The sequence below is a fragment of the Hyperoodon ampullatus genome (genome assembly GCF_949752795.1).
Source record: "Hyperoodon ampullatus genome assembly, chromosome: 7".
NCBI lineage: Eukaryota > Metazoa > Chordata > Mammalia > Artiodactyla > Ziphiidae > Hyperoodon > Hyperoodon ampullatus.
This window is the reverse complement of record NC_136920.1, coordinates 47600414-47612732: the sequence shown is the minus strand read 5'-3', so window position 1 is coordinate 47612732 and position 12319 is coordinate 47600414. Positions and strand designations below refer to the sequence as shown.

At 40.1% G+C, this 12319-nt stretch overlaps 1 protein-coding gene across 1 annotated transcript in view; it reads left to right on the top strand.

The window, feature by feature from the left end:
- CCDC83 (coiled-coil domain containing 83) overlaps positions 1 to 10920 on the top strand; it is a gene marked incomplete at both ends in the record, with an annotated part of 40222 nt that extends 29302 nt beyond the window's left edge. The window contains 5 exon segments of the mRNA XM_079709230.1: positions 1841 to 1962; position 5477; positions 5481 to 5556; positions 6225 to 6424; positions 10759 to 10920. Of these exon segments, the coding sequence (XP_079565356.1) occupies positions 1841 to 1962; position 5477; positions 5481 to 5556; positions 6225 to 6424; positions 10759 to 10920 (561 nt within the window).
- Positions 10921 to 12319: the final 1399 nt, after the last annotated feature.

The window sequence follows — 12319 nt, the reverse complement described above, 5'->3', positions numbered from 1 at the left end:
ATCTGGTAATATACTGAGTGCTTCCAGATTCCAAAATACAATAATTTCAATGACAAATCAAAAATGTTAGTCATCTTTTTCTAAGTACTCATCTCAGTTATGCTCTTGGCAACTCCTAACAAGAGATACTGAATCGAAACCCCTACCCTATGCCTTTATTTTATCATATTCCCTGGAGACACGTTACTTTTTCCAATTTATCATTCTCACCAGCCGATCACATTCTATTTTATAGTCTTATTTCTAATTCTTCTATTGTCCTGACTTCTCCGCATGAGCACCTCTCAATCCAGCTCATGCTGTTTTGGGGGGCAGAGAGGGAAGGTGGGGATTCTATCTAGTCACATTCTTCTATATATTCTTCCCACAATCAAGCCTTCTTTAGACAAAAGTTATCAAAATACATTTCTTAAAGATTGACGGGAACTCTATCAACAGAACCAGCAAATTTTGCTCATGTTTGAGTTAGCCACATTTCTTCAGTAAACGTTAATTAAGCCTGCTATGTCTATGAAGGACCTTCCATCACCTGCGAGATAGAAATCAGACTCTTTAGCATTACTTGGCTCCTCTACTTGTCCAGTTCTTCTACTTCTCCCCATTCCCATTTTATTTCTATCCACACCAAAATGTGGATAGAAGGCACATGTGCCTTTATCCATGTGGCTCCTTCTGCCTAGAATATATCCTCTTGTCTGCTAGAGACTCTCTACTTGGCCTTCAAGATCCAGAAGAGAGGTCATCTCTTCCATTAACTCCCCCTTACCCCCTCACACCTGGCGGACATAGGGTAAACCTCTATCTCTCCCACAGTCCCTGGATGGCTTCCATTATGATTTTATCACACTATTTTCTGTTGCTATCCCTCTTTCCCATTAAACTAAGAGATCATTGAAGGTTACTGTATCTTATTGATCCTTTGTTCCCAAAGTGTACTATAGTTTTTGACACACAGTAGGCATACAGTACAATTACATGAATGAATGAATAAACAACATTTCATCTCTCTGATGTTTCTCGGAATGACTCCAGCACACTCAAGAGAGAATATCATTGTCCTATAGAGGCTGATAGAAAGGGCTCCTAGGCCTGTATTTCTCTTTTTTAAATGCCATGATAAAGATTTTTTCCCAGTGTTATTAGTTTTCATTGTGTTGTTTATAATTAACCTTAGATAGAGCTTCATTTAGCTACTAACACCAGAGTGATAAATTAGTCTTATATTCTTATTTATCTCTGCCTCCAGCTCAGCTAAATCCAGTGATGTTTCTGAAGAGTAGGAAAGGACTACTCCTGCCATTCAGTAATAACTGCCTAATCATGCAACCAAGTTCTGCAAATGACCAGGAAAAATGTCCCACCCGTTCCTTCTTAGAGCAAACCCAGTAATAAATATTACAGGATAGATCTTCCCCTCAGGCAAATGCATTTTAAAAAATTAATTAATTTATTCATTTTTGGCTGCTGTTGGGTCTTCGTCGTTGCACCGGCTTTCTCTAGTTGCGGCGAGCGGGGGCTACTCTTCGTTGTGATGCGTGGGCTTCTCATTGCGGTGGCTTCTCTTGTTGCGGAGCACAGGCTCTAGGCGCACGGGCTTCAGTAGTTGTGGCACACGGGCTCAGTAGTTGTGGCGCACGGGCTTAGTTGCTCCACGGCATGTGGGATGATATTCCTGGACCAGGGCTCGAACCCATGTCTCCTGCATTGGCAGGTGGATTCTTAACCACTGCATCACCAGGGAAGTACCACAAATGCACTTTTAAAAGTTAAGTTTTTTATAGAGAACTAGATAGAACTAAGTCCATAAGTACTAACACCCATTCTCTTTTCCTGAGAATAGATCGCAAATCACAGGAAGGAAGTGGAAGAACTGGAACATGCTATTCGTGAGCTGGAAGGAGAAAATTTGGTGCTTATTGATCAGCTGTTCAACTGCAGACTTGTGGATCTCAAAATACCCAGGTGAGAGTCGTTACATATCTAGAAAGTATTTTTTTAAACATTTGTATCTGTAAAAAGTTATTTTTTTTTAAGATGACAATTCTTTAATAGTTGAAAAGAAAGGAACTCACAAAATGGCCATGGGGAAGGTATAAGATCATTACAACCGACCACTGGTCCAGTGCAGAATTCGACTTGCTTTTTCTAAAAATGCACTGTGGTCATAGTAGCAAACACTTAACATGAATGTCACAACTGCTGTCCTTCAGAAGCCTCTGGGCCAGCAGGGGAATTGGGCATAAAAATAAATGCATAACAGTACAGCGGAAGAGGTACGGGGTTTGAAGCCAGCACACAGGAGGGAGTGATCAACTTGATGGGAGCTCCTGGAGATGTTCTGAGCATCTGGTTACCTTGTGGATTATAGAATGGTTTCCTTTGACAGTTAATGAAAGAGGCAAACTACTTTCTAGGCAGAGAAAATAGCCTGGCATTCCAAGTCACATTTATTCCTGCATGAGATAAATCAAATATGTATATGGCTTTTGTAGTTTAACAAATATTTTCTTTGTGGTTTATCTCTTTTTCTTACCTGACAAAAAAAAAGTCTTAATATACCAATCTTGATGGAAAATTAGAGCCGTGGAATGTGGTATTAAAACCCAAAGTGGCATTCATAATTTGGACAAGTAGTCAGAAACAAGAAATAACCTAAATAGTAACGTGCTTAGAAAGATTGAGGAATTAAATCACACAAATGTAAGGTGTACATGTGCAAGATGGGAGAGAAACATCTGCGTCTGGGCAGAGAAGTTCAACATGGTGGAAGGGTCAGGAAAACATTTCCATCTGAGTAGGTCTTGCTTGTGTGGCGTGGAAAAAATACTATTTGAGACATAATAAAGTATTTATTGTTGGCAAACTTCCTAATGTGCTTCAAGAAGGGTGGATACAAGTTGTGGGGTTTTTGTTTGCTGAGCTAAGTGATGGGTGTCGGGATACAAGATTGGAGAAACTGGGAGATGGTACAATTACTTTATAGGCTGAACACTGGGTGGGGCAGGACAGAGAAAGAGGCCACCTGCCTCCCTTCCACAGTCTATGTGTGCTGCCCTGGAGCCACAGATACCAGTGTAAATGAGGTAGGCAGTCAGGCTGAATGAATTGGCTGATTACTGGACTCCTGTACTTCCAGTCTCTTGAGCTGATGCCCTTGAGGGTCCCTAGGGGGTGAGGGGCCTCACTGTCACCCCAGCAGGCAATGCTCTCTTTTGCCAGCCTCCCTCCCTATGATCGGGTCCCCAGCTCCACACTCCCGTCCCACCTCTACCCCAAAGCACCTGCTGCTGCCACCACTTTCTTTGTGATCACGCCGAATCTCTGCCAGCTGTGCCTTCTAACCAATGCTCCACCTGTTGTCTGCTGTGTTCTTTTTCTCTCTTCTGAACCAGCCAACCCTTAGGAAAGAGCTACCCTGTAAACTGCCAACCCCACTTCCTGCTTTGGTCAGCTCAGTCTAGTGCACCTGATTTGCTGCTGATGTGGATGTGAAGTGCTCATTATAATAAAGGGGAAACCTTTCATTGGCCAGAGAGAGCTTGGCAAGGACAGGAAAGGGAGATGAGAAACTTTTAATGGCGATTTTCATTAAGTTGTTTGCTGTATTGTATGCAATTTAAACCTATCCTCTAGCTTCCCCACAGAAATCTTCAGTAAAATCCACATTGTTCATCAATGCTTTGTGGGTTGTTTTTCTTTAGTGAGAGACCTGAGTGCTTAGTTTTGCTTCAGAGATGGGAGAGATGAATTCAAAATCTGTCCGAGGGAAAAGAAACAGCATGGGCGACATTTATAAGAACTGGGTTAGGTGCCTGGTATACGCCTCCATGGCACACTGAACTTTTCCTTTGTAACTAGCATTTATCACAGTAGTGACTACTTTTTAAACATCTGCTTCTTTGCTAGATTGTCCTTGAGACAAGTGTTTAGGACATCTTAGAAAGACCTGAATAAAGAAACAGAGAAATGTGTAAACCCTCAATTATCTGTTACAATGCTTATCCAGAAGGAAAAGTTCAGGAGCTTTTCCTGTATCCATTTTCAAGTCAAAGAAATGTTAACACATACTGTGTAATTTATGGTAACTGCCCTTTCCACCTCTTTGTTGAGAATTTCGTCCTGTATATTCTGGTAGGGTGAGAAATAGACATGAACAGTACCCAGTAATCATATAAAAACTTCCCTATTTGGTTGAAGAATGGGGTATTCTACCTAATAGAGTTACTGTATTTCCCATCCAGAGCTCCCCAAACTTCTTTCCTTCCTGACTCCCATAGAACGTCACAGTATTTGCCTGATACATTAGATGAGCTGAATGAGCTAGAGGTGACTGTCCAGGGACTCCCATGCCGCAGAGCTGAGGCTAGGTGGACGCAGTACCTCAAATCTAATGCTAGTTTCATATGATAACGTTCTGTAAAATATTTTCTATAACAAGTGTTGCTGCCCTGTGGTGGTACAAAAGTGACAATAAACTAATGATTAAGAGAGAAGCCAGACTTCAGAAGGCTACGGCGTTTAGTAAGATCTTAGTTATTCAAAAGAGTAAAACCAGGAAAGAAGAGAACTCTGTGGCCTCAGACTTGTCCACCTGCAGACCAGAGCTTCACTAAGTTAACTCTTAAGAAGGTTTTAAGATATAAATATTGTATGTAGTTACATTATTTGCTGGAGCTTTAAGCATCTCAGATAACACTTCCTTCGTGGTCTTTAAGTAATTGACAGCCTGTAATCTAGGGGATTCACTCTGGTTGCTGAGTTGCTAAGCATGAAGTGTGGCTGGCGCATCTGCAAGGGGCACTTGCTTCATGCTAGCTTCAGGCAAACTTCATGGCAATGCTGTACGGAGCTTTCAAGGTATCATGTCTTCTGACTGAAAATTCCACTGGCCTCTGCAGTGCAGAGAGTTGCAACAGCAGACGCAAACTCACCAGGCTTGTAGCTGGAACATGCCACTCAGCAAGAGCCAGAACCTAGGTGTCATCTTGGATTCCAAATGCTCACTCTCTTTCTCTTTTTCTCTTTATCTCAAATCCCATCCCATTCCTCATCTGGATTCCCTGCAACAGTAACATAACTGGTGTCATGATCACTCTCATTTCTGGGACTTTAAGCCTGTTATTTCCTAATCATGGGATGCCCTCCCCGCACCCCAAGCTCTTCCCTGGCAAACAGCCCCTGGTGTTTCAAGACTCAACTCAGGTTTCATCTCCTCCTGGAAACCTTTCCTTACATCCTAAGGCTAAATCCGGTGCTGCTTCTCTTTGCCCCGTGGCACTCCTGACACTATGCTCCTCACATAATTACCCATCATGGTACAAACCATCACCATAAAACACTGTAAGCCTGTCTGCACCCCCACCGGGCCTGATGCCCCTTTTTCATCTGTGTCTCCAGCACCCAGCAGAGAGGTAAGACACTACTGAGCAGGTGGTACAATATTTGCTGACAGACTACTTTTCTTATTTGTTTTTAGGTGACTATATCTTGCTCAAGCTGTTGGACAGGAAGTGCCACATGAAGAAATGCCTTTGGAGTTGCCAGAAACATATATAGGTATTATTTTATTGTAATGGTGATTTTTTAAAAGTTGACAAACACTTAATTGCGCTTCTTATTATGGACAGGAACCTTATATCAGAGAGCTATTCAGGGAATAGATGCCTGCCAGCTCCCCCATATTTCTCTGTTCTTGAAGAGCTTATGTAACCCATCTCCTTTCTCTAGTCTTATTTTCAAATCAAAGTCACCATGTGTCACAGTGAATTAAATAGACACTGGTAGAGAGGGATGGAATGATGTCTACACTGGCATGGTTTGTGCTCCAATTTAGCCAACCAACCAAAATACCAACACACTCACAGGTCCCCATGTGATTATTATAACTTATTAGCTAACAGAAGGAAATACAACCTAGATGTGGTTTCTAATAATAGGACTCATTCTCACTTTAATACCTAGATTCTACATTTCTAATTCTCAAATTCTTCTCCTCCAGGAGATTCTCAAAGGTCTTTCAAATTTAAAATGTGACAAAGGAGTGTATATATATATATCTGAATCACTTTGCTGTACACCAGAAACTAACACAACATTGTAAAGCAACCATATTTCAATTCAAAAAACACTAAAACTGAAAAAAAAATAAAATGTGGCAAAGTATGTATTGTATTTTTAATCTGTTCAAAAATTGTACATAATTAATTTCTTTGCACTCATCCCAGAAAAGTTACAATTACAACCTGCAGAAGTAAAAAGTAGAGACTTGTTGAGCTTGTCACTTGGGAGCAGTGCTTTACATCTTAGTCATGAAGATAGCAGCAGATACGGCCAGCATCTGAAGATAGATGAAGAGAGTTCAAGTATAGAGTTTGGAGCCTCTGATAGGAAATACTTACTGTATCAGGATGAGCAGGATTTCAAGGTAAGATTCATGAGAAAACATCTTGACTACTAGAGAAAATGTTGCTTTATTAGTTAGTGGAGAAAATTAACCTGAAGTATGGATGCTGAAAATTTCTATTTGCAATTATTAGTGAAATTTGCCAACCATTCATGTCTGTCACTAGATACTATTTTCACTCCTACCCTTGCCCAGCTTACTACATATATTCATTTATAGACATCCATTACTAGTATACCATGTAAGTTATCTAGTGCTACGTAACAAATTGCCTCAAGAATTAGTGGCTTATAACAATAATCATTTATTCTCTTTCAGGGCTTCTGTTGGTTAGAAATTTGGGAAGGTCTCCAGTGGACAGTCCTCACTTGGGTTCTCTAGAAGGTGCAGTTATATTTGGCTGAAGCCTTGATTTGGGCAGGAAGATCCACTTCCAAGGTGGCTCACTCACATGGCTGGCAAGTTGATGCTGGCTAAGCTGGGGGCCTCAGTTCTTCTTCACATGGGCCTCCTTACAGGGCACCTTTATTGTCCCTTTGTTACAGTATCTGGCTTCTTCCAAAGCAATCAGTCCTAGAGACCAAACGTTTCATATGACTTAGCCTTGGAAATCTTACACCAACACTTCCATCATATTCTATTTGTTGATGTAGCTACAAAATTCCACCCAAAGAGAAACAATGCAGCTCCTGCATCTTGAAAGAGGAAGGTCAGCATCATATTGTAAGAAAAGCATGTGGGATAGGATGTATATTAGCATGACCGTCTTTGGAAAGTACAAATAGTCACATATACCATTAGGTGAAACCTAGACTATCAAGCCTTTTAATTTTAAAACCTTTTGGTACATTCCAGTCACTTTCACATCCACCCCTTGCTGTTTTCCCTCTCGATACTACCAATAACCTTGAAAGTTCTCCTAGAACTTAAAGTCTGGTAGGAGAAAGAGTGATTAAGAAAGCAAAAGAAACTGAATAAATCAACAAAAAACATTTTAACTAAGTACAACTCAGTCCTGCTACCATCAAGTGATAATTTAAAGACTAAAGCTCTAGTCTCTATAACACTCAAACACCCCCATGAGTATCTTGGAATCATGATGCCTTGTATGTTACAATAACCTCACGCTAGTGGACAACTGTCCATAAAATTCCAAATTTGCATACCATTTGGATAAATGAAAAACCTTCTTACTTTTTATTTTTTTGCTTTTTTTGAGCATATTTTTATATGCTTTTATGTTGAATTTATTTATTTAAATTTTTTATTTAAGTTGACTTACAATGTTGTGTTAATTACTGCTGTACAGCAAAGTGACTCAGTTATACATGTATATGTATATATACATTCTTCTTCATATTCTTTTCCATTATGGTTTATCCCAGGATATTGAATATAGTTCCCTGTGCTATACAGTAGGACCCTGTTGTTTATCCATTCTATGTATACTAGTCTGCATCTGCTAACCCCAAACACCCACTCCTCCCTTCTCCCACCCCCTCTCCCCCTTGGCAAACCACCAGTCTATTCTCTGTCCCTGATTTTCTGTTTCATAGATAGGTTCGTTTGTGTCATATTTTAGATTCCACACGTGATATCATATGGTATTTGTCTTTCTCTGTCTGACTTACTTTACTTAGTATGATAATCTGTAGTTGCATCTATGTTGCTGCAAATGGCATTATTTCATTCTTTTTTATGGCTGAGTAGTATTCCATTGTATATATGTACCACATCTTGTTTAACCATTCATCTGTTGATGGACATTTAGGCTTTTTCTATGTCTTGGCTATTGTGAATAGTGCTGCTATGAACATAGGGATGCATGTATCATTTTGAATTATAGTTTCGTCTGGATATATGCCCAGGAGTGGGATTGCTGGATCATATGGTAATTCTATTTTTAGTTTTCTGAGGAACCTCCATACTGTTTTCCATAGTGGCTGCACCAACTTACATTCCCACCAACCATGCAGGAGGGTTCCCTTTTCTCCATACCCTCCCCAGCATTTGTTATTTGTAGACATTTTAATGATAGTCATTCTGACCAGCATGAGGTGGTAACCCATTATAGTTTTGATTTGCATTTCTCTAATAATTAGCGATGTTGAGCATCTTTTCATGTGTCTATTGGCCATCTGTATTTCTTCTTTGAAGAAATGTCTCTTTTGGCCCATTTTTTGATTGGGTTGTTTGTTTTTTGTTGTCGAGTTGTAGGAGCTGTTTGTACATTTTGGAAATTAAGCCCTTGTTGGTTGTGTCATTTGCAAATATTTTCTCCTATTCTGTAGCTCGTCTTTTCCTTTTGTTTATGGTTTCCTTTGCTGTGCAGAAGCTTGTAAGTTTAAGTCCCATTTGTTTATTTTCACTTTGATTTCTATTGCCGTAGGAGACTGACCTAAGGAAACACTGGTATGATTTATGTCAGAGAATGTTTTGCCTACATTCTCTTCTAAGACCTTACTTTCCACGGAAGTTTTTGATGTGGTGGAAATGGTATTGTATGTGCTGAATTTTGTCCCTGCCCCTCCCCCAAATTCACATGTTGAAGCCCTAACACACAATATGACTGTATCTGGAGATACAGGCTTTAGGAGTTAATTAAGATTATATGAGGTCATGAAGATGGGCCCTCATCTGATAGGACTGTGACCTTATAAGAAGAGGCTTTGCTTTGTGAGAATGCTGTGAGAAGGCAGCCATCTGCCAGCCAGGAAGAGGCTCTCACCAGAACCCAACCATGCTGGCATCCTAATGTTGGACTTCCCAGCCTCCAGAACTGTGAGAAATAAAGTTCTGTTGTTTCAGCCACTCAGCCTGTGGTATTTGCTATGGCAGTTCAAGCAGACTAAGAGAGTCTATTACTTCAGACTCCTGCTCCAGATGGTTCTGAAATATATGGTAGACTTCCATCAATTTACTTTTCTCCTATCTCGCATTTATTGTAGCTCTGTAATTATGTATTTTAAAAGCTACATACAGTTATATGAATTTTTGAGAAATATTAATAAAACATGGCCTTCCTTTTTCATTCTTTGATTCTCCTAAATTCTAATAAATGTTTATTGAGACCCTCACAACATGCCAGGTACTTGTTAGATGCTTGAGAAGTTAAGGAGGAGAACAGGAAGAAATGAAGTCTCAAAGATGCCTATGTGGCAGACCCTACCCTAAATAGTGTACATGCTAGGAGAAAACTGATAAGAAAATCATTGATTACTGTACAGGAGGAATGTACTACCTGTATCTGTCTCCCTGACCAGTCTTTTGCCCCAGCACTTGGTACACAGCCTGGCACATAGTGGGCACTCAGGAAAGGTTTGCTGAAGTGTTGAAGGAATAAAAAAGAAGGAGTTACAGCTTGGAGAGGCTTCCAAGAGGAAGGCCCATTGGGTAGGGCTGGAGCTGTTTCAAGTCAGTTTGGGGTTACCTGTGGGATTTCATATAAATTAGACTTCTAATTCTGTTTGTTGATATCTGAAACTATATTCAGTTTGACAGAATGTGGTAAGTTTTATATCTACAGTAGATCCTGTGAAATGTGCAAAACCCATGTAGATTTGCTCAATATTAAGATATTTATCGTCGGGCTTACCTGGTGGCACAGTGATTGAGAATCTGCCTGCCAATGCAGGGGACACGGGTTCGAGCCCTGGTCTGGGAAGATCCCACATGCCGCGGAGCAACTGGGCCCGTGAGCCACAACTACTGAGCCTGCGCGTCTGGAGCCTGTGCTCTGCAACAAGAGAGGTCGCGATAGTGAGAGGCCCGCGCACCGCGATGAAGAGTGGCCCCGGCTCGCCGCAACTACAGAAAGCCCTTGCACAGAAACGAAGACCCAACACAGCCAAAAATATAAATAGATAAATAAATAAATAAATTTATTTTTTAAAAAAAGATATTAATCGTCAAAGATGTTTGCAGATCATTCATTTTGTTCTTGAATAATATAGAAAACTCTGCTGTGGTTATATCCTGGCCAGCAGAGGGCTATATAAATGCAGCCAATACTTCCTACTTCCCTTTACCGATTAAAGAGCTTGCAGAGAATATATCTCCCCATTGTAGTTGATGTTCCCGCCCTGGCTCAAGCCCCCAAAAGACAAGCCTGCAAGCTTTGCTGCCTGCTCTTTGGGAGATTTGCCTACCATGCCCCCACTGGGTATATAACTTTACTGAGTGGTTTTTATTTACAGTAGCTCTCATATTTCACATGTTATACAGCATTCAGACAATTAGGAGGGCAATGAAATCTGTCATATAGAGGCCAACTATAGTAAATAAAACCTGATCTATGAAGGCTGGTAACTTGCTGAATAACCTCTCCTATTCTCCTCTGTGTCTGTTCACCGCAGGATTATGTAAACTTGCGCCCCCTGGAAGTGAAGCTCATGACTGTGGAGAGCAAGAAAATGCCCATCCATTTCCAAGAGAAGGAGACTCCAGTCAAATTCTATGACGATGTCAGGAGCCCGGAAAGCCACATCACATATAAAATGATGAAGTCTTTTCTCTAAGACTGAAATCTGCAAAGTAAAAACAACTTCTTATACATTTCCTTTGGGAACTGAGGTATATCAGTTGCCCATTTTATTTACTCTTTGGTCCATTTTTAAAGCAGTTGTTATCTCTAAAGGTCATAATTATATTTAAAATCAAAGATCTGAGTATTCAGCTATTCATTTACTTGCGTGGCCTGAGTGACAAAAATGAAAGTACACTTTATATTTCCATATTCAAGTATACAGGAGCATGACAGTGGGCCAAGATGGTCTCTGAGGTTGCTTACCACTTAAAAATGTACTGATCAGGGGCTTCCCTGGTGGTGCAGTGGTTGAGAGTCCACCTGCCGATGCAGGGGACACGGGTTCGTGCCCCGGTCTGGGAGGATCCCACATGCTGCGGAGCGGCTGGGCCCGTGAGCCACGGCCGCTGAGCCTGCACGTCCGGAGCCTGTGCTCCACAACGGGAGAGGCCACAACGGTGAGAGGCCTACGTACCACAAAAAAAAAAAAAAAAAAAAAAAAAAAAAATTTACTCATCAGTCTAGGATGCCAATATGAAATAGTTCAATTAGGAATTTTCTGAGAAAATTTACAGGTTTGCATAGCACTGACTACACATCTTTCCCTCTGAGGGTGCTGAAAGATAGATAGCCAGTCCACAATTCAAGTTTACTCTTCTTTAACCTAACACTATAATGAAAATCAAACATTTTAGAAACAAATTTGAGGGTAGTAATTTCTTTTACAAAAATATTCCTTCAATAGGGAGGTCCATCTCCCATCAGCTATATCAAGTCTCAACTGCTGAGTCTCTATCCAAGGTCATTACTCCTTCCCTCTTATTGGTACCACAAGCCAAGGACACTCTGACTGTGCCTGAATTTGGCATCAGCTTTCCATTTTAAAGCTAGTTCTACTTATAAAGCTTTTTACAAGAAATGCCTTTTTTTTTCTTTTTTTTGAAATACCTTTTAAATATAAGGCCACAGATAGATTGAAAGTAAATACACCATGCAAACATTAACCAGAAGGAAGCTGGTGTGACCAAACTATTAGACAAAGTAGATTTTAAGGTAAGAAGTGTTAAGAAAATAAAGAGAAAATGAAGAAATATATGTCACAATAATAAGCAGATTAATTCATCAGGATGATATAACAATTCTAAATAATAATATAATCTCAAAATATATAAAACAAAATTTATCAAACGAAAAAGCAATATGGTAAACCTTATGTATATTTTACCACAATAAAAAAAGAAAAAAGGCAGAAACAAATTCACCATCAGACTTGAAGGTCTTACCACACCTCTCTCAATAACTGATTAAAAAAAAAAACCAAACCCCAATCATTAAGGATATAAAAAGTTAAACAACTGTAGATTACACATACTTTTCAAGTGTACATAAAA